Source organism: Amblyraja radiata, chromosome 8 (genome assembly GCF_010909765.2).
Source record: "Amblyraja radiata isolate CabotCenter1 chromosome 8, sAmbRad1.1.pri, whole genome shotgun sequence".
NCBI classification, from domain to species: Eukaryota; Metazoa; Chordata; class Chondrichthyes; order Rajiformes; family Rajidae; genus Amblyraja; species Amblyraja radiata.
In genome coordinates this window covers 50389908-50413107 of record NC_045963.1, presented here as the reverse complement: position 1 = coordinate 50413107, position 23200 = coordinate 50389908, and the positions used below count along the sequence as shown (strand labels likewise).

The window sequence follows — 23200 nt, the reverse complement described above, 5'->3', positions numbered from 1 at the left end:
TTCTGACTGCAAGGGACCTACATTTGTTTTAACTAATCTTTTTCTCTTCACAAATCTATAAAAGCTTTTGCAGTCAGTTTTTATGTTCCCTGCCAGTTTTCTTTCATAATCTATTTTCCCTTTCCTAATTAAGCCATTTGTCCTCCTCTGCTGGTCTGTGAATTTCTCCCAGTCCTCTGGTAGGCTGCTTTTTCTGGCTAATTTGTACGCCTCATCTTTTGTTTTGATACTATCCCTGATTTCCCTTGTTATCCATGGATGCACTACCTTCCCTGATGTATTTTTTTGCCAAACTGGGATGAACAATTGTTGTAGTTCATCCATTCAGTTTTTAAATGCCTTCCATTGCATATCCACCGTCAACCCATTAAGAATCAATCGCCAGTCTATCTTGGCCAATTCACGTCTCATACCCTCAAAGTTACCTTTCTTTAAGTTCAGGACCCTTGTTTCTGAATTAACGATGTCACTCTCCATCCTAATGAAGAACTCAACCATATTATGGTCACTCTTGCCCAAGGGGCCACGCACAACAAGACTGCTAACTAACCCTTCCTCATTACTCAATACCCAGTCTAGAATAGCCTGCTCTCTCGTTGGTTCCTCTACATGTTGGTTTAGAAAACTATCCCGCATACATTCCAAGAAATCCTCTTCCTCAGCACCCTTGCCAATTTGATTCACCCAATCTATATGTAGATTGAAGTCACCCATTATAACTGTTTTACCTTTGTTGCACGCATTTCTAATTTCCTGTTTGATGCCATCCCCAACTCCACTACTACTGTTAGGTGGCCTGTACACAACTCCCACTAGCGTTTTCTGCCCCTTAGTGTTTCGCAGCTCTACCCATATAGATTCCACATCCTCAAAGCTAATGTCCTTCCTTTCTATTGCGTTAATCTGTTCTCTAACCAGCAACGCTACCCCACCTCCTTTCCCTTTCTGTCTATCCCTCCTGAATATTGAATATCCCTGGATGTTCAGCTCCCAGCCTTGGTCACCCTGGAGCCCTGTCTCCGTGATCCCAACTATATCATAGTCATTAATAGCTATCTGCGCATTCAACTCATCCACCTTATTACGAATGCTCCTTGCATTGAGACACAAAGCCTTCAGGCTTGTTCTTACTATACTATTATGCTGAAAAGTGGCCCTTTTTGATTTTTGCCCTGGATTTGCCGGCCTGCCACTTTTACTTTTCACCTTGCTACCTATTGCTTCTACCCTCATTTTACACCCCTCTGTCTCTACGCTCACACATTTAAGAAACCCTTTCCCTTTAACTCCATCCTCCACTATCCCATTCGACACCCCACCCCCCTCATTCAGTTTAAAACCACCCGTGTAGCAGTGGCAAACCTGCCTGCCAGAATGCTGGTCCCACACCTGTTAAGATGCAATCCGTCCCTTTTGTACAGTTCCCCCTTACCCCAAAACAGATCCCAGTGATCTAAGAATCTAAATCCCTGCCCCACGCACCAGTTCCTCAGCCACACGTTCAGGTCCCGTATCTCCCTGTTCCTGCTCTCGCCAGCACGAGGAACTGGAAGCAAACTGGAGATAACAATCCTGGAGGTCCTGCTTTTCAGCATTTTTCCGAGCTCTCTAAAGTCACTCTGCAGAATATTCATCCCCTTCTTTCCGACATCGTTTGTGCCGACATGCACTACCACTTCCGGATGTTCACCTTCTCCCTTGAGGATTTTCTGCACTCTGTCCGTGACATCCTGGATCCTGGCACCAGGAAGGCAGCACACCATCCTCGCATCCCGTCTGTTGCCGCAGAAACCCCTGTCCGTACCTCTCACAATGGAGTCTCCCACTACAACGGTGTTGCCTGCCTTAGGCCTCTTTGGTTTTGGCTCAACAGCCCTATTCGCATCGCAAGCCAGTCCACCGCTCAGTGTAAACACGTCTTCTGTCCCGACAGCTTCTAAGTGGGTGAACCTGTTCACAAGAGGTACAACACCCGGGGATGTTGGCATTCCATGCTTCCCTCCCTTTCTCACTGTCTCCCACCTTCTCTCTTCCAGTACCTTAGGTGTAACAATCTTACTGTAGGACCTGTCGAGGAACGACTCCATTTCTCGGACGAACCGGAGGTCATCCACTTGCTTCTCCAGTTCCCCAACACAGTCCTTCAGGAGCTCTACCTGGAAGCACTTCTCGCATTTGTAGCAGCCAGAGGCACCAGAAACAAACCATATTTTCATTTTCAAACCACGTTAAGGGGACTCACAGTTGTGTAGACATTTGTTCAGTGTTATTCAGAACTCAGAGAGACGTGACCCTTGGCTTCATCCATCTTGCAGAGACTGAGTGGGGTACACCACCTCCTGGTTTTATAGTCCCTCCCCTCCCTCCAGCAGGTGCAGCAGAGAGAATGGTGATTTTTTTAAACTTCAAGCCAAAGCTCCCAAGCCATCATTTGCAGTAAGTAGTGCCTATCAACTTCAAGCCAAATCACCCAAGCCATAATTTGCAGTAAGTAGTGCCTATCAACTTCAAGCCAAAGCACCCAAGCCATCATTTGCAGTAAGTAGTGCCTTTCAATTTCAAACAATGCACCGAAACCACCATTTGCAGTAAGTAGTGCCTTTCAACTTCAAGCGAAAGCACCCAAGCCACCATTTGCAGTAAGTAGTGCCTTTCAACTTCATGCCACCATTTGCAGTAAGTAGTGCCTTTCAACTTCAAGGCAAAGCACCCAAGCCACCATTTGCAGTAAGAAGCGCCTTTCAACTTCAAGCCAAATCACCCACCACCATTTGCAGTAATTAGCACCTTTCAACTTCAAGCTAAATCGCCCGCCACCATTTGCAGTAATTAGTACCTTTCAACTTCAAGCCAAATCACCTGCCACCATTTGCAGTAATTAGTGCCTTTCAACTTCGCCAAAGCACCCAAGCCACCATGTGCAGTTACTAGTGCCTTTCAACTTCAAGCAAATCACCCGCCACCATTTGCAGTAAGTAATGCCTTTCAACTTCAAGCCAAATCTCCCAAGCCACCATTTGCAGTAAGTAGTGCCTTTCAACTTCAAGCCAAAGCTCCCAAGCCACCATTTGCAGTAAGTAGTGCCTTTCAACTTCGAGTCAAAGCACCCAAGCCACCATTTACAGTAAATAGTGCCTTTCAACTTCAAGCCAAAGCACCCAAACAACCATTTGCAGGCAGTTCCTTTTTACTTCAAACAAACCATATTTTCATTTTCAAACCACATTAAGGGTACTCACAGTTGTGTAGACATTTGTTCAGTGTTATTCAGAGCTCAGACATTAATATCTCTCTGATTTATCATCGATGGGATTGGTACGGGGCTTTTGCATTTTTTAGCTTGAAATTGTGCAATATGGTGCATACTGTAGCGAGTCTTTTAACTTGCACTTGAATGCAATATATATGCTTTAAATTAGATTAGCTATGAATAAGGTTAGACTAAATTACATTCCTAATTACATTCCGCAGTAGAGCCCAGGCTCTGATCAACACATGCAGCACATGACTGATCTTAGTGTATTCATGTATGGAAATCAGATTATAATCAAACACTTGGCTGTGTTGACCAACCTTGGTCTCACTGCACACCTGGTACTACGCCTGACCCTGACTCCAGTTGCATACCTTCCCTCATTCCTGACCCCGAGTCCAGCCTTACACCTGCGCCCCCCCCCCCCCCCTATTCTACCCTGATCATAGCTGCTTACCTGCTTAGGTTCCCAGTGCTGAACACTACCCTGTTCCCAGCTTTGACTGCACGCCTAGTTCTATTCCAGACCATGACTCTGGATGCACACTTGGCCTTGCTCCTAGCCCCTCTGCACTGACAATATATCTGACCCGTGACCCTTGGCTTCATCCATCTTGCAGAGACTACGTGAGGCACACCACTTCCTGGTTTTATAGTCCCTCCCCCTCCCTCCAACAGGGGCAGCAGAGGGAATAGTGAATTTTTAAAAAACATTAATATCTCTCTGATTTTTCATCGATGGGAAAAATCCTCCGCACCCGTAAGGCAGAGAGGGGCTCTGAGCGAGGTGGCCAAAAATGACGGCCATAGGTGGCGGCGTTCTGTCGGAAATCGCAGCACAGTGGGCCAAAAGCTGTCAAGATCAGAGATTTAGTAATATAGATTACATATGCTGTCACAACGCACTGTAGTCTCTAACCAACCCTTCAGTAATTTTCCTTGCCCTCCATTTCAGAATAATAGTGTTTTAATCCAATAACTCGACACTAGCACTGGCAATAAATAAATAAATAAAAGTGCAGCTTTCCAGCCCTTTATCTCATTGGCCACGCTCGGCTGCAAATCGATGTCAATATGGTGGACCATCTTCCTCTAGTCGTGGGGGTGGGGGACTGGGAGGGGCCTCACAAGTGGAACATCTTATGGCCTCTCTTCATCTAAATCCGGCCCTGGGTGTAGGTGGTGGAATAGAAAGCAATGTGTGGGAACACCAAGTAGATGAGGAAGAGGGGAACCATATTATCCAGAAGAGAATTCAGTGTTCATGTAGTCAGAAGACAAGAATCTGCAGATGCTGGAATCTTAAATAAACCAAAAGGCACTAGTGTAACTCAAGTCATTCGGTATCTGTGGAGGGAAAAGATAGGCAATGTTTTGGGTCAGGACTCTTCTTCATGCTGTCAGTTTATAGACTGAACCTGGACCAGTCCAACTGAAACATCAACAGATTCTCTCTGCACAGTTGCTGCCAGACCTTCTGAATATTTCTAATATTTTGTTTGAATGTAACATTTATAACAAGCAATTTACAGGAGAATTTGGCCAAAAGATAATCACATATTCCATGTTTTAATATGTACAGCGAAGTATCTTCAAAAATACAAGTATAGGCCATTGATTCATTAACATGAAATGAAATAGAAGTGATAATGGAATGAATAGAACTTGGATGCAAAACTCAGTTACTATTTTAAAAGATAGTAGGAAAGGTTACCTCGAGGAATTTTATAACTCAAATCTCCTGGTTCCCTCAATTTGCGCAACAAATTATCGCTATGAATATTGGCGGCCATTCCCATCAAGAATAGCAATATCCCTGGAAAACAAACATGAAAGTCTCTTGAAACACAGTAGAGAAATAAAAACATTCAATTCCATTCTTGTTGTATTTGTCTTGAGAATTCATCAAATATTTTGAGTCTTCAATGTGGCTTCATCCAATTTATCCGTCTTCTATTCAACCCTTTAGATTGTGTTAATTCTCCTGCTTTGACCCAAGTATAGATGCGTCAGGAACCCAAAATTCAAAGTATTGATATGTTATAATTTAAATGAAGGGTCTAACGCAAGTCCCATGAGATTAAAGGAGCAAAACATTTTGCACGAGTAAATATCAGGTACTGTACAAACTAACTCTGCTAATCATATTAAATTGTATTAGGTTTTACATACACACTTCTACAAAAATATTGAAATTAGGAATAATGGTCTATTCTAGCCTGCTCCACCATTCAACACTACCACAGCTGATATCAATCATTCATGTAGGTATACCATATCTATCATCCTACTATTTCTCCCGCTTTCCTTTGATCCCTTAGAATTAAGAAATATCTTGCCGGTACCGCATTTTCTTCAGTTCTAAATAGCATGACCCCATGTCAAGGCGGAAAACACAGGGTTTCATATACTCAGCAACCAGGGAACTTCCTCCTTGCATCTAAACTGTCCATGTTAACATTTAATTAGGCTTATTCAAGAACATGGGTTCTTGAATAATTATGAAAGGGTTCAGAAAAGATTTATGAGGATATTGCCAGGACTAGAGGGTGTGAACTATAGGGAGAGTTAACTAGGCTGGGTCTCTATTCCATGGAGCATAGGATGAGGGGAGATCTTTTAGAGGTATACAAAATCATGAGAGGAATAGATCGGGTAGATGCACAGAGTCTTTTAGCCAAAGTGGGAGAAATTGAGGACGAGAGGACATAGGTTCAAGGTGAAGATTTAATAGGAATCCAAGGGGTAAGTATTTCACACAGAGGGTGGTGGGTGTATGGAACAAGCTGCCAGAGGAGGTAGTCGAGGCTGGGACTATCCCATCGTTTAAGAAACAGTTGGACAGGTTCATGGAAAGGACAGGTTTGGAGGGTTATGGACCAAGCGCAGTCAAGTGGGACGAGTGTAGCTGGGACATTGTTGGCCGGTGTGGGTGAGTTGGGCCGAAGGGCCCGTTTCCACTTCTTATTCTTCATTAACAAATTGACAAATAATCCAATGATTAGGATGTCAACATAACCTCGGCTGGGGGTTTATATAATAAGTATGGTAGAACCATATTCAAAGACAAATTCAAGAGCAGCTAGATGATGTTTACAATTCAGGCAATTTGCAATATCCCTTCAAAACAATATCATAATGTCCACAACTCCATTTCAATCGGATCGCTGCTATAGTTTAGTTTATTTGTCACGCGTACCGAGGTACAGTGAAATGTTTGTGTAGGAAGTTTGTAACTGCAGATGCTGGTTTACACTGAAGATAAGCACAAAATGCTGGAGTAACTCAGCGGGACAGGCAGCGTGTCTGGACAGATACTCAAATGGAATAGGAGGTGCTGTACCTCCAGTTTGCATGTGGTCTCACTCTGGCAATAGAGGCGGCCCAGGACAGAAAGGTCAATATGGGAATGAAAAGGAAAGTTAGAATGGTTAAACCCCAGTGTGCACCCATTTCTCTCATTATCCCATCCCTTCTCCCCTGCCCACTTCCACCTCAATTCCTTCCTCTGGTTTCACATTTCACTTCTCTTCTATCTTTATCTTAGACTCTGTCTCCCTTCACCTGTATCCACTTATCAGGATATCTTGCTAGGCTTTGTCCCACCCTCACCTCTATTTTCAAGTTTTCTGTTACCCACTACAATCAGTTGACTAGAAGGTCCTAACCCGAAACATCACCTGCACTTGTCCTCCAGAGGTCCTGTCTGATTCACCGAGTTATTCCAGCACTTTAGTTTACTTTTTGCTGTAATAATCTGAATGTTATAACATCTTCCCAACTGATATGTATTATATAGATTTCTTATCTGCTGTGCCAATTATGATTCCACAATCACAACCCTGCTGCCCAATGAATGAGATTCCAACATGTCAACAGGGTAGATCCAATAAATCAAAGTAAAACTTACGAGGCCACAGTTTCATTGCCCAAAACATTTCTGCTCTCACTTCAGAATGAGCAGAAATGATTGGATCTAAATATTACCCATCATTAAGGATTTTTGTGACCTTCAGCAGCTTTAAAATGTCTCAAATGAACTCCAAGGAATTCCATTAAATACAATGCTTCCACATTGCTGGAAACCCAGCCTTGGAATGTGCCCTTGAACATCTACCGAGGGGGCAGCAGGTTTGAAATGGATACAGTTTGGAGGAAAATTTAGGAAGATTGGCAATGTTGGAGAAGATAGTCCAAGTTTCCCTTCTCAGTCTCTCCACTACAACGAATCATCTAACTCTTTTGCACATATTACAAACCATTCTGAAGGGTCCCGATCTGAAATGTTACCTGTCCATTCCCTCTACAGACGCTGCCTGACCCGCGAGTAAAGGGCCTGTCCCACGAGCATGCGACCTGCATGCGGCAAGCGCGACCAAACCGGAAGCGGGGGTTGCGCGGAGGTCGAGTGATCCTCATACAGGGCCGGCCCCATCAGCATGCGCCTGCATGCGGCAAGCGCGACCAAACCAGAATCGGGGGCCGCGCGGAGGTCGAGTGAGTGACGTGAAGTTCGAGCGGTCCGCGGGAAGTTCGCGCGTGACGTACGGCGTCGAGACGCTGTGCATGCCCGTCGAGGTGGTGCTAGTGCGTAAAGGCGGCTGTGGGGTGGCAGGCCGTTAACGCGTGGAATTTTTGAACACGGTCAGTTTTTCGGAGCCCCGCGCGATGTCGGGACCAGCTCCGCACAACTCCATACGACTCCGGCGATCGAAGTGGGACCAGCCCCGCGAGGCCGTACGGCTCAAGCGACCACGTTAGGTCGCGCTTGCCGCATGGAGTCGCATGCTGGTGGGACAGGCCCTTTACTGCAGCACTGTGTTTTACAAAACATAGGCATGATACATAAAAACGATCTCCGAGTGTGATTATATCTTGCTTTTAAATTGAATATTTGCCTTAGATTGATATATATTTGCATCCTACCTATATGTATTCTTTCTAATCTAGGTTTATTGGGAAGTCAAGATAAACATTTGAAATAGCAAATCAGCCACATAAAGAGATAAATAAGATTTTCACACCAAACTGACATATCTAGCCAATGTTGGACACCCCTTTTATCATCAAAATGCGAGGTATTGACAGCAGTGCTGGAATTGTAATCTGGTGCCGTACCAGAGCACTGCAAAGGGATGAAAGGTTTTACTAGGAACAATCAGCACCTTCTGTAGAGAAAGTGATGGAAAGCCTAGGGACAACAGAAGAGAGTCAAGTCTAAAATTCCAACAATACAAGTTGATGGTTAAGATCCAGAACCAGGGGCCACAGTTTAAGAATAAGGAGTAAGCCATTTAGAACGGAGACGAGGAAACACTTTTCTCACAGAGAGTGGCGAGTCTGTGAAATTCTCTGCCTCAGAGGGCGGTGGAGGAAGGTTCTCTGGATACTTTCAAGAAAGAGCTAGATAGGGCTCTTAAAAATAGCGGAGTCAGGGGATATGGGGAGAAGGCAGGAACGGGTTACTGACTGGGGATGATCAGCCATGATCACATTGAATGGTGGTGCTGGCTCGAAGGGCCGAATGGCCTACTCCTGCACCTATTGTGGAGGGTTTTGATACAGAAGTAAACTGGATGGAATGTCAACTGACAAGCCATCTAGCCTTGTCCCATGTTATAATGCTATGCAGTTCTTTGGAGGATGCAGAGGTTTGAGGGATAATAGAAATACATTTTGAGTGCACAAATATGTAGATATAAATCTGCTGGGAGATTATTATTTGGACCAGCTTCCCTTCTTCCCTGCTCCCCAACCACATTTCTAAATGTTATTGAAAAATTTGTTTTATCACAGGTTCAATCAATCAAAGATAACGAATGTATTCTCAAACAAACACCATTATTTCAACCTACCCTCTTTTGTACAAACAAAGACTTCATCACAACCAAAAGCAATTTACATCAGGAAAAAAAAAATTTACAACAAAAGGCTAGGGACAATCTAGTCAAATCTAAAATTACACTCCAACATTAAAAGAGAATTATTAAGATTAGAGAAGGTTTTCATGCAGAAGAAAACTGATGGGTCGTCAATTGACAAGCTTAAAGTTTACATGAATTAAATTCACAGAAAAAGGCACAATGTTGGGGGCAGTGAGCACAAAGTAATAACACAATGGAATATTAATTGCATAATAAAGAAATGTAAATGCTAGAAGATTCATGATTATGACAACTTACCGAACAAAAATCTGAAGTCCGTTGTCCAGCTATCATCATAGCTTGTACAGTAGATCAAGTTGTGTCCTTGAAGATACCCATTCCAAGTGCAAAATAAAATACTTTGCAAAACAAAGGAGATGTGAACAGATCCCCCTCTGGTGAAGTATCCATAAATCCACGTCCTAATATACAAGTAAAAAAATGGAAATCATGGTTTATTTTCTTTGATGTTCTTTCCCCCCACAAAAGGATATCCTTCCAATATCATATGACTACTTAGTTTTTGTTCTAAACATGTCCTACGCATTGTACCACCACATCTGCTCTCAATGCCTTCCATTCCAGGACTTAAAATGCACTCCTTTATATGGAAATGGGACTTTCCATTTGGCATTTCTTCCATTTCTTAGACTTCTACTCTCACCTTACCCCACCTCCTTCCACACAGATGGAGTGCCCAGAGTCTTCACCTTTCACCCTACTAGCATCCAGCACATCATACATTGTCTTTTCCACCATCTGCAACAAAATGCCCGTCACTTACATCTTTTCCTCCCCACCACTTTCTTCTTCTACAGGGATCACTCCCTCCGTGACTCCTGATCCTCTCGTCCTTCTTGAACCCGACATTTTATCTTGCAACCACAAGGAGTGCAACGCTTTAGTTTAAAGATACAGTACGAAACAGGCCCTTTGGCCCACTGAGTCAGCACCAACCAGCGATCCCTATACACAAGCACTATCCTACACACACTAGGGATAATTTACAATTTTATCAGGCCAATTAGCCTACACACCTGTACGTCTTTGGAATGTGGGAGGAAACTGGAGCACCCGGAGAAAACCCATGCAGGTCATGGGGAGAATGCACAAACTCCATACAGATAGCAGCCGTAGTCAGGATCGACCCTGGGTCTCTGGTGTTGTAAGGCATCAGCTTTACCATTGTGCCAGCGTACCACCCCTTACACTTATTGCTTCACTACCATCTAAGGTCCCAAACAGCCCTTCCAAGCGAGGCAGAGATTCACTTGTACCTCCACTCTCATCCATTGCGTTCAGTTCCTCTCGAAGTGGCCTCCTCTACATTTGGCAAGATCAAATACAAATGAGGCCACCAGTTTGAGAGCTTTGGTTCTCTATCTGCAGTGTCCATCCTGCACTCCTGGTTGTATGCCATTTCAACTACTTACCATGCCCATATCAACCTGTCCATCCACTGCCTTCTCTATTACCATAGAGGCCCAACACAAACAAAAGGAACACAACCTCATTATGTTTTAGTTGTGTACAACCCTGTAATATAAACATTGAATTTTTCCCTTTCAATAACCACCTCGTATTCCGTTTACTGTCTTTCCATCTGATCCATCTCCAGTATTAGGATCCTTCCAATTTTTTCTCCTTTCCCACTTCCCACCATCATCCATTTTTGCCCCCCTTCCAGTTCTCTCCACTTAGTTCACATACATTTCACCTGCCAGATACCCTTCCCCATCTTTACCTCACCTCTATCCCCAATGGTTCTCTTTGTCATATTCATATTTATCAGATTGTAGAACTGGTAGTCCATGTTTTCATTAATCTCCATTGTAGCCACCACTACCTTCAAACGCTACACTTTCCCTTTCTTCACCCAAAACAACCCCTCCCAAGCTCAGAAGGCAGCGAGAAATCGAACGCATAATCAAAGAGAGAAGGGACCTGAGGAAACGGTGGAGGAAATCCTCACTGGAGGAAAGAGTGGGCATCAACCTCCTGCAAGCAGATCTAAAGGAATGCCTGAGAAGACTGCGGAGAGCAGAAACCCTCAGAACTCAACGCAAGAAGGAGAGGGCAAGAACATCCTTCTACAAGGCTCCCTTCAGATTTGTGAAAGGACTCTTCACAAATGAAAAGAGCGGGTCACTTAAGGTGTCAAAGAGGGAATTGGACTACCTGAAATCAACGTACATAGACAACCAAATATTTGAGCAGAGGGGGATAGCTCCAGACATGCCACCCATTCCTCAACCAGAACACCAGTTGGACGACAGCCTCCCAAGGTGGAGTGAAGTCAAGAAAGCCGTAAGGAAGGCAAGGGCAGCTTCAGCTTCAGGACCAAACGGAGTTCCATACCGGCTGTACAAATATGCTCCAAATGTTCTACTGCTCCTATAGAGGCAAATGAAGATAGCATGGAGAAAGCAAACCATCCCAAAAATATGGCGAAGAGCAGGGGGAGTGGTGTTTCCCAAGGAAAAAGATGCCTCAAACATCGACCAATTCCTGCAAATCAATCTCTTGAATGTTGATCTTCTTTAGCATTGTTGCTCAAAGGATGATAACCTACCTGAAACAGAACAACCTGATTGACAGAAAGCTGGTATACTAGGCTTCTCTGGATGCTTAAAACACACAAGCATGATATGGCATCAAATCCAGTCTGCAAAAAGGGAAGACCTAGCCAATGCTTTTGGATCTGTTCCCCATTATCTCTTCTGGACAGCCTTCGAGTTCTTCCATGTGTCAAAGACCATTACAAACTTGGTCAGGAACTACTTCCAAGATTTGCAATTCTGTATTTCAACAACAGAATGCACAACATCATGGCAATCACTGGAAGTGGGAATAATTGCAGGTTGCACCATCTCCCCGCTAGCCTTCACCATGGCGATGGAAGTGATCATCCGAGCTTCCAAGTGGGTCGTAGGAGAGCGGCTGCAGTCTGGGCAGTGGCTACCTCCCATTCGTGTCTACATGGAGGACATGACCACCCCGACCTCACACATCGCATGTGCCAAGCGCCTGCTGGAAAAGCTTCATGCAAACACAACATGGGCCCGGATGAAGTTGAAACCCAGCAAATCCAGGAGCATATTCATCATCAGAGGAAAAATCATAGACAAGCGATTCCACATTGATGAAACACCCATTCCAATGGTGTCAGAGCTGCCAGTCAAGAGTTTAGGACTGTGGTACAATGCAAGCCTCAAAGACTCAGACCAGTGTGACCAACTGAGGGAAAAAACCATCAAAGGCCTTGCTAGCATAGACAAGACCTAGCTTCCTGGTAAGCTGAAACTGTGGTGCCTGCAGTTCGGATTACTATCAGAAGCGCAGCATCCGCAGAGCCATCTCCATTATTAAGGACCCTTATCACTCATCACACCATATCTTCTCCATTCTGCCATCCAGGGCCGGATTTACCTATAAGATAGACAAGCTTAAGTTTAGGGCCTGGAGATCTAGGGGGGGCCTATGCTCGCTGCACCAAGGTGTGTTAAAATTTTGAGATTGTGGCGTTGTTACAAAACCTACCATCAGTGGCGCTGTGCGATAGTGCCGTTGTTACAAAACCTACCAGTGCTTGCGATTCCGGAGGCTTTGGTGGTGTGGGGGGGGGGAGGGGTTAAAATGCAGGTGAGGTATATATTAATTGTGGAGAGGAATTTGCTCCACAGATCCTTGAATCATTGGAAGTGCAGGACAACGGAAAAGGTATGTGGTTTATTTAACCCTTTTCCCTCGTCGCCGCGCAGGGGGCCTACACACACCTCCACGCCGCGCAGGGGGCCTACACACCTCCGCGCCGCGCAGGGGGCCTACACACCTCCGCGCCGCGCAGGGGGCCTACACACCTCCGCGCCGCGCAGGGGGCCTACACACCTCCGCGCCGCGCAGGGGGCCTACACACCTCCGCGCCGCGCAGGGGGCCTACACACCTCCGCGCCGCGCAGGGGGCCTACACACCTCCGCGCCGCGCAGGGGGCCTACACGCGCCGCGCAGGGGGCCTACACACCTCCGCGCCGCGCAGGGGGCCTACACACCTCCACGCCGCGCAGGGGGCCTACACGCGCCGCGCAGGGGGCCTACACGCGCCGCGCAGGGGGCCTACACGCGCCGCGCAGGGGGCCTACACGCGCCGCGCAGGGGGCCTACACGCGCCGCGCAGGGGGCCTACACGCGCCGCGCAGGGGGCCTACACGCGCCGCGCAGGGGGCCTACACGCGCCGCGCAGGGGGCCTACACACACGCGCCGCGCAGGGGGCCTACACACACGCGCCGCGCAGGGGGCCTACACACACGCGCCGCGCAGGGGGCCTACACACACGCGCCGCGCAGGGGGCCTACACACACACGCCGCGCAGGGGGCCTACACACACACGCCGCGCAGGGGGCCTACACACACGCCGCGCAGGGGGCCTACACACACGCCGCGCAGGGGGCCTACACACCTCCACGCCGCACAGGGGGCCGACACACCTCCACGCCGCACAGGGGGCCTACACACCTCCACGCCGCACAGGGGGCCTACACACCTCCACGCCGCACAGGGGGCCTACACACCTCCACGCCGCACAGGGGGCCTACACACCTCCACGCCGCACAGGGGGCCTACACACACGCCACACAGGGGGCCTACACACCTCCACGCCGCACAGGGGGCCTACACATCTCCACGCCGCACCTGGAGCGGACGCACCTCGCTGCCGCACGGGAGGCCTTCCAATTTGCCGCCGCACGGGGGGCCCTTCCCAATTCACCGCGGCACCTGGGACCTCACCGCCCCACCAGACCCGTCGAACCTCGCTGCCTCACCGACCATCCGCCCACCGGGACCTCCCACGCTTTGCTCGTCACTCCACCACCCTCCAGCAGCCCGCAGCCTGGACTCATCACCGGGCCTATATTTTCCACCAAAGATACTAGAGGAGCTCCTCTAATATCTTTGGTTTCTACGCTGCAGATTCCCGCTACCCTGGGTTTGACTGCGCTGGGTCCTAATACTAGTCTGTTCCACTGGGTCTTCCCCATTCCCCTCAAACCATGTGACCCCCCCCCCCCCCCAGCTCTTATTAAGTAGTGAACCTGTTTGTTTAGTTACAAGTTTCTTTCTTCACTCAAGTGCACTGCATTTTGTGAGAATGCCCCTTCATGTTTCCTTTCTAATAACCGTTGAATATTAATTAATTTTTATTTTTATTTTCAGATTCCAATCTGAGCATGAGTAAAAAATTTGAAAGTGGTGCTAGCAAGCGCAAGAGAAAGAGACTTGAAAATGATACGGTGAAGAAGTTAAGACCAATCACTGCTTTCTTGGGTCAGCCACAGACAGAGGCAACAAGTGCCAGCGGTGAAGCAGATACATTGCTACTAACACAAGGAAATCAGTCTGGTGGAGCTATCCAGCCATCTGCTAGCATTCAACCAGAAGAAAACCTCCCTGAAACAGAAACAGCGAAGTAGGATGTGGAACAGCAAGCTGAATATGAGGAAACAGCCATGATGCCGACTCGAAATGAAAATATAGAAATGATTGATGATGCCAAATATAGATGTACTGCAACAGACGTTGGTTTGTGGACAGAATTATCGCACGAGGACGTATCGTATTGGGTAAAAAGCGGCCCCTCTCAAATTCAGCATCGTTGTGGACCATTTTCAAATTCCAAGCGACTGTATAAAAAGCAGTCTAGGTTTTGCTCCAAGGCTCTTTTTTATTCAACAAAAGTCAATGGAGAAACATATAGCCGAGATTGGCTTGTGTATTCTCCCTCAAAAGACTGGGTATATTGTAAACTCTTTCCAAACATTGCATCTTATTCTTCTGCTACATCTTTAGCTTCTGAAGGGTTTGATGATTGGCAAAACCCCTATCTTATCCAAACTCATGAAAACTCAGAGAAACACAGGAATGCCATGTTGACCTACTTAACAAGAAAGAGAGGGCAGACGTTAACTTCAAAGCTGCAGGAACAAATAAAAGCAGAGCAGCAGTACTGGCGGCAAGTCATGGAGAGAATTGTCGCCGTAATATGCACTCTTGCAGAACGAGACTTACCATTCAGAGGACACAATGAACAATTTGGATCTCCAAATAACGGCAATTATCTTGGTGTTTTGGAGCTAGTTGCAAAATTTGATCCATTTTTACTGGCTCATATCAATCAGTGTGGAAACTCCGGATCAGGAAATCCCTCTTATTTGTCAAAAACTATGTGAGGAAATAATTCAACTCATGGCAAAAAAAGTTAAGGATGCAATTCTGGCTGACTTGAAAAAGGCTGGATATTTCAACTTGTCAGTGGATTCCACCCCAGACATTTCACATACTGATCAGTTGACTTTAATTATCAGATATGTATCACCTGAAGACGGTTTACCAAGTGAGAGATTTTTTAACTTTCCTTGAGCTAAAGGACTACTCAGGAGAAAGCATGGCTGATTTAGTGTTTAACTATCTCAGCTTGAAATTGACTTTAGAAAATGCCGAGGGCAGTCTTATGACAATGCTGCCAACATGGCTGGTAGGTACAAGGGTATGCAGCAAAAAATCATCGAAACAAACAAATTTGCAAGATTTATTCCATGCGCTGCTCACTTATTAAATTTGGTGGGCCGTTCGGCTGTTGATTGCAGCCTTGATGCAGTGAACTGTTTTGGAATTATCAATGAAATGTATACCTTTTCATCCTCCACAAAGAGATGGGCAGTTCTAAAATCATTTCTGCAACCTCAGTCAAAAGTGCCTAAATATTTGTCAGACACTAGGTGGGAGGCACATGCAAAAGCCACGGAAGCTATTTTGGAAAGTTACAGCGCTATCACTGATCCTCTAGTCGTGGGGGATTGGGAGGGGGGGCTCACAAGTGAAATAGCTTAGGGCCTCTCTTCATCTAAGTCAGGCCCTGCTGCCATCTGGGAAGAGGTACAGGAGCATCAGCTGCAGAACCAGCAGGATGCTACACAGCTTCTTCCCACAGGCAATAAAACTGGTTTACGGACTGTGTCCCCTCCCCATACATCATACACCAACACATCTAACCTCGCCCATACGTTGACAGCTAGACAAAGCAAAGCCACTGTTCAAGTTCAAGTGAGTTTATTGTCATGTGTCCCTGTATAGGACAATGAAATTCTTGCTTTGCTTAAGCACACAGAAAATAGTAGGCATTTACTACAAAACAGATAAATGTGTCCATATACCATGATATAAATATATACACACATGAATAAATAAACTGGTAAAGTGCAAATAACAGAAAGTAGTTATTAATAATCAGAGTTTTGTCCGAGCCAGGTTTAATAGCCTGATGGCTGTGGGGAAGTAGCTATTCCTGAACCTGGTTGTTGCAGAACACTGTCTCCGGAGTTATGAGGTGCTGTTCCTCCAATTTCCGCTGTTGCTCACTCTGGCAATGGAGGAGACCCAGGACAGGGAGGTCGGATTGGGAATGGGGGGGGGGGGGGGGGGGGGTTGAAGTGCTGAGCCACCGGGAGTTCAGGTAGGTTCGGTCTGAATGTCTGTTTTTAGTTCAATTTTTAGGTAAGTTAATTTTAAAGTTGTATGTATTTATTCTGCTTTTATTAACTGCACTGACAGGAACTGATTGAAAAACAATTTTTCTTTTTTTCTGTGTATGTAAGTACTCAGTGAAAATGACATTAAAGTAAATACTGAATCTGATGTGGCCTCTGATGGTCTACGAGGTCACCATCACCAAAGTCGAGAAGCTGGAGAGTTCATACATCAAGAAGTGGCTTGGACTCCTGCGTTGCCTCAGCAATATCGGCTTGTATGGACACAGTGCTCTGGAACTGCCTGTCTCTAGCCTCACAGAAGAATACAAATGCACCAAAGGGAGGCTGGACATGACCCTGACCGAGTCTGAAGATGATGCAGTACGAGCGGCTGCTCCCAGACTGGCAACTGGGAGGAAGTGGACCCCATCGGAGGCTGTACAGCGAGCAAAATCTGCTCTCAGGGGTGCAGCAGGGAAGAGGTGTGATTGGACTCGGGACAAGTCGACCCACAAGGCACAAGGCAACATCCATCCAGAGAAGAAAGCTGGTAGTTGCTGAGGTCCGTCAACAAGAGGAGGCAGAGAGAGGCACAAAGGCAGTCTCACTGTCCAAACAGGGCCAGTGGACTACCTGGGAAAATCTGGAGCATCGTAAGCTTACCTGTAAGGACCCGTGGGAAATGGAACAAAGCCATCTTAGCTTCATCATCAGAGCCACCCACACCCAAGAACCTAAACCAGTGGCTTGGAGAGGTTCCATCATGTTCTCTCTGCCAAACCCCAACAACATTAAGGCACATCCTCACTGGCTGCAAAACCAGTCTTTCACAAGGCCGCTACACCTGGGGGCACAATCAGGTCCTGCAACAACTGGAAGGAAGGAGAACTACCACCAATGCCCTCCCTCCCCCAACGCCTGGGTTCTCGAACACCATCCCTTTTGTAAAGGCAGGACAACTTCCAGAAAAGCCATTTGCAAGAAAGGAACCGACCCTCCTGGACACTGCCCGGGACTGGAAACTGCAGGCTGATCTAGACCAGAAGCTTAACTTTCCACCAGAGATGATCACAACTAATCTCAGGCTGGACCTGATCTTGTGGTCAACCTCACAGAAGTCCCTGTACATCATGGAGTTAACTGTGCCTTGGGAGGCTGCAGTTGGTGAAGCGCATGAACGCAAATGTCTGAAGTATTCAGACTTCGCAGCCGAGGCAGAGTAACGTGGCTGGCGTACCCAGGTGCTCCCTGTAGAGGTTGGTTGTAGAGGGTTTGTAGCCATGTCAACAACCAGACTCCTGAAGGGAATGGGAGTTCGAGGACAGGCCATCCTGCAAGCCGTCAGGTCACTGTCAGAGGCTGCCGAGCGAAGCAGCAACTGGCTGTGGCTGAAGAGGAAGGACTCCAACTGGGCTGCAAAATGACCAGCAAGAGGGGTAAAACAGAGGGGAGCGCACCTGGGACGCCAGGTGTTACTGTTGAGCCCTCTGGACGTGTGGTGGGCATATCAACGAAACACCAAGGAAGGAGGGTGCCCACCTGATGACCCCAATGAAGTCTTTACCCCGACCCCCACTCAAGATATTAAGAAGGTTCCAATTGAAACAAGTTTATTCATGGATAACCCCTTGAGATGGACAGTCATCTCGTTTTCGAGGGGGTCCAACATAGAACATACAGCACAAGACATAACATACATAGAGGCTCTCATTGACCCACCTACCCACACACCAATCCCAAAACCCCTCCATCCCCATTTGTTATAGTTTATAACAATTGTTAATTGGCTTTACATATCCAATAATAATAATAGTTATGTGTTACAGCATAATGTTGATGCATAATACCATATACCACCTATCATACATTAATACATACTATCAACATTATTACATGATATATTATTTCATGATATTGTGACATAATACAATATAAGACCTTGTTACACTATGCAATACAATAATACATAAGTGTAATGGCCATGCATATACAATAGTTATGCCAAATGATCACACACAGAGCAAGCTAGATAAAGGAGCTCGAAGACTCTAATACTAGAAACAGGTACATGGTTTTATAAGGAAGGGTAAAAGTGTATTTTTAAATAGACAAAATGAGCTAATAGTTCTTATGGTACTAGGCAGAGTGTTCCAGTCAGAAGGAGCTTTGAATTTAAATGCACGTCTCCCAATTTCTTTGTTAGTTCTTGGAATGAAAAAGAAGGGTTGCTGAATATGTCTTAGTGAATATGAGGGTGTGTATGGTAATAGGTCTTGTTTTAAATAAGAAGGGTAATTGAGATGGATGCATTTAAAGATGAACTGGAACCAGTGGTAGCATCTTCGAGCGTGGGGGGGATAACCAGTTTAGAGTTTCGTACATAGAACAGTGGTGAGTTATATATGGACACCTTAAAATAAATCTGCAAAGACTATTATAAACAAATTGAGGGGTTGAAGATGTGTATCAAATGTATTCTGATAGACAATATCAGCATAATCCAGTGTTGGTAGTAGTTGAGAGACAATTATTTTTCTCATCTGAAAGGTGAAACAATTTATATGGCGGTAAAGAATAGCTAGATTACAGCTGAGTTTTTTTAGTAATCGTCTCACTATGCTGCGTAAATGAAAGCGTTGGGTCGAGCCGAACACCAAGATATTTGAAGTTCAATACTTGTTCTAATGGTGATCCTTCATTAAATGATATAGTCAGATCTACAGAATTACCCAGGCCTTGTCTGGTACCAAATAACATACTGCATGATTTATTTTAATTTTAAATTAATTTGTTAAATAATAGCCATTTCTGAACAGAAGTAAGATCTGATTGAAGGGATCTTTCAATTTCAGACTTGTTAGTACTAGATGTATATAGCACTGCATCATCGGCATATAGTTGTGTTTGACAGTCAGAACAGATATTAGGGAGGTCGTTTATGAAAATAGAGAAAAGGAGTGTTCCCAAAGACGAACCTTGCGGGACCCCCTTCTCAACAATTAAGGAATTGGATTGACTTCCATTAAAGATGACACATTGGCGTCTGTTACGAAGGTATGAGTTAAACCACAGTAGATTGTTTTGAGAAAGACCAATAGAGTAAAGTTTATCAAGCAGTAGGTAGTGGTCAACAACATCAAAGGCCTTGGTTAAATCAAGAAAGATGGCACCGATGAGTTTACCATCCTCAGAAGCAGTGAACACATCGCTGGTGAGTTTTAACAGAGCTGTAGTTGGGATTGTAATATCAAGTCCTATAAGAACACATTTAATAATTTTACCCCAGCAGAGGCATTGACCATACTCCCAGCACAAGATTTGCGCCCTTCAAATCTGATTAAAACATTAGATTACCAGGTATTCAAAGTAGAGCCAGAGGTTAAACCTCCAGCATCAGTAAACCAAGTTATACAGAAATAGTTTTTTCCCCCGTTACAAAAACAAAATAATCACAGCAACCAAGGTAAGAGGAAGTGTGGAAGCAGATGCAACAATTGTTGTCAAAAGGGGTTTAAATGTTTTTGACGGTAGGTGTGTGTGGGGGGGGGGGGGGGGGGGTGCATATAAGAGGGAAAAGGTCTACATAAGAATAATTATATTGAGAATACCATAGCCTATAATTTCATTGAACGACTAAACGGCTCCCCGTAGTATTCGATTCTGTGTGGAGTAGGCAACGTTTAAAGGTCATTACGTGCAGTCTTAGTAAAAAAAATAACGACTTTACCTGTGGAAGTAGTGTCCACAGAACAAGAACAGCAAGAGTTTGCTCCCCAGTGTATCCAGGCTGCCCGACTGATAAATTAACAAGGCAGGTACAACAAACGAAGGCAACTCCTGAATGATCCAGGCCACTTTACCCGGGATCTGGACCCAAGTATCACTGGACGACTCCAACCTATATCTCCCATAGAAGAAACCCTGCTTCCGTTGCCTCATCCAAACGAAAAGTCCCAGAAGAACGAGGATACTAGAAAGAAACAGCACGGCATTCCCATTGCAGTGGGAGCCCATGGTTCCCAAACAGGACACCACTATATTCGAGAAACCTCCAAGTCGCAATTCCCGCTCAGCCTTGGTGAAATAGGCTAAATAAATAGCACTTGCTAGCGTGCGCTCGAAGCTAGTGATTTCACCAGGCGCAGACTCTGCCTACAGTCCAAGACCAATCCACTTTCTTCAATCACAAACCACTCCCATTCAATTACACCCTGCGCGCACAGTGGAAACTCCTTTAATTTAAATTCTTTAGTAATGATCACACGTTGGTATTCACGACTACTCTGTTTTTGTTTCATTCAAATAAAATTAGAGGAGGGCGGAAAACATTGGCGACCTATATTGCTCTCATTTTGCATGCGCTTTTTGAAGTATATAAACGTGTTCAGCTAAACCATACTGTTTTTCTTATGTATATGTTGTCGTTGTCTTATTATAGAATATATTAGTGCAAACACGTAGCCACTTCTGATTATAATATTGAGCTGATTGGACCCGTTTTCTACGAGAACTATTTCTTAAAATCTGTGAAGTAGTCAGTGTGTTGTAAATTGAAGCGTCGCAGACTTTCAGAGCATGCGCTCCTCAATTAGCGACTTGTCCTTGCACGTTTGTCATTTTGAGTTTCGTTTACTGTCACGTGTACCGAGGTCCAGTGAAAAGCTTTTTTGTTGTTGCGTGCTATCCAGTCAGGGAAAGACTACACATGATTACAATCCAGTGCAGACACTGGACAAAGAGAATAAAGTTTAGTGCAAGGTAAAGTCCGATTAAAGATAGTCGGAGGGAGGGTCTCCCATGATGTAGATGGGAGCTCAGGACCGCTCTCCAGTTGGTGATAGGATGGTTTAGTTGCCTGATAACTGCAGGGAAGAAACTGTCCCTGAATCTGGAGGCGTAGGAAGGAACTGCAGTTGTTGGTTTAAACTGAAGGTAGACAGTCTGAAGAAGGGTCTTAACCCGAAACATCACCCATTCCTTGTATCCAGAGATCCTGCCTGTCCAGCTGAGTTACTGCAGCAATTTGTGTCAATCCTGAATCAGGAGGTTTGCATTTTACACTCTACCCCTTGCCTGATGGGACAAGGGAGAAGAGGGATGCTGTTGGCCCTGCCCAGGCTTGGTATAGAGGGTTGCACGTAAGGTCACTGGGTCATAGGGCTTGACGCACGGAGCCACTCAATCCATCTGGAGGACATCAGTAACTTCCGGTATATGTTATTAATGCAAGAAACGCGTACTTTCCTACCTGTTAAAAAATGCCAAAATGTTGAATTGTTTGCGCTGTAAAAAATTGTGGAAGTCGGGGTAAGCGTGAGAGACATGTACCCAACTTCAGAATTCCAAAAATGAAGTGAAATGAAGGTAAAGAGAAGCGAGAGCTGAAGGGACAACAACAGCTAAAGTGCTTGGCGAACACTGGCCGTGCATATATCGGAATTGAAAATATTGGGAATTATCGTGTTTGCTCACTGCATTTCATCAACAGTAAGGCATTATTTGTGGTTTTTCTTGATTCCTTTGGTATCTAAAAAGTCTCAGAAGTGATAAATCTGGCTGTAAATTTTGCTTCAGAGGCGTTTTCTTTTTGTATGTAAAAATCCACCTGAGAACCATGGGCGATTTTAAAATTTTACAGACAGATTTATCACTTGTGAAACTTTTTAGATCCCAAAGGAATCAAGAAAAAACACAAATAATGCCTTAGTTGATGAAATGCAGTGAGCAAACGGCCAATGTTCGCCAAGCACTCTGGCTGTTGTTGTCCCTTCAGCTCTCGCTTCTATCTACCGTCATTTCTCCTCACTTTTGGAATTCTGAAGTAGGCTAAATGTCTCACACGCTTATCCCGATTTCCATAATTATTTACTGCGCAAAAATTGACAATTTCGGCGGGTTTTAACGGGCTCGCTACGTTGGAAACAATGGTAAATGCCTACCTGCAGTTCATCGCGTGTACTCCAGTTAGAGTAGCGTAGCAACAGTACGGGTCATGGGTCGTGACCCGACTGCCGTGAAACCTCCCTATAAATGTAAATTGTCCCTAGTATGTGTAGGGTGGTATTAATGTGCGGGGATTGCTTGTTGGCGCGGACTCCGATCTTCCGGCCCCATCACCATCAAGCCTGACTTCTTGAAGGTGCTGGGGATCTGGTTCGGGGGGGCTGAGACATGTGACAAGAATTGGCTGGAGTGGATAGCCAAGGTGAGGAAGAAGCTGGAGCTGTGGAAGCAACGCTCCCTCTCTATAACGGGGAAACATTTGGTCATCAGGTGTGAGGTGCTCTCGGGGCTGCTGTACTTGGCGCAAGTGTGGCCTGTCCCTCCCTCCAGTTCATCGAGGATAGACCGGGTGCGACGGGCCACAATGCACAAGTCTGCAGACAATGGGGGTAAATACGTGCCCGACGTCGCCCTCACCCTGATGGCCACCTTCGTGTGTGGCTGCACCAGGCGGAGTGCAGAGCCAAGGTACGTGGGCACCAAGTGTCACTACCT

At 45.6% G+C, this 23200-nt stretch overlaps 1 protein-coding gene across 2 annotated transcripts in view; it reads right to left on the bottom strand.

Moving 5' to 3' along the window:
- LOC116976196 (3-oxo-5-alpha-steroid 4-dehydrogenase 2-like) overlaps positions 1 to 20866 on the bottom strand; it is a 39338-nt gene extending 18472 nt beyond the window's left edge. For both annotated transcript variants that reach the window (XM_033025863.1, XM_033025862.1), the window contains exons 1-3: positions 20430 to 20866; positions 9436 to 9599; positions 4968 to 5069 (exon numbers count right to left, since the gene is read on the bottom strand). In XM_033025863.1, coding sequence (XP_032881754.1) covers positions 4968 to 5069; positions 9436 to 9599; positions 20430 to 20716 — 553 coding nt within the window. In that variant the 5' untranslated portion in view covers positions 20717 to 20866. The remainder of the gene's footprint in view (positions 1 to 4967; positions 5070 to 9435; positions 9600 to 20429) is intronic.
- Between the last annotated feature and the right edge of the window lie 2334 nt (positions 20867 to 23200).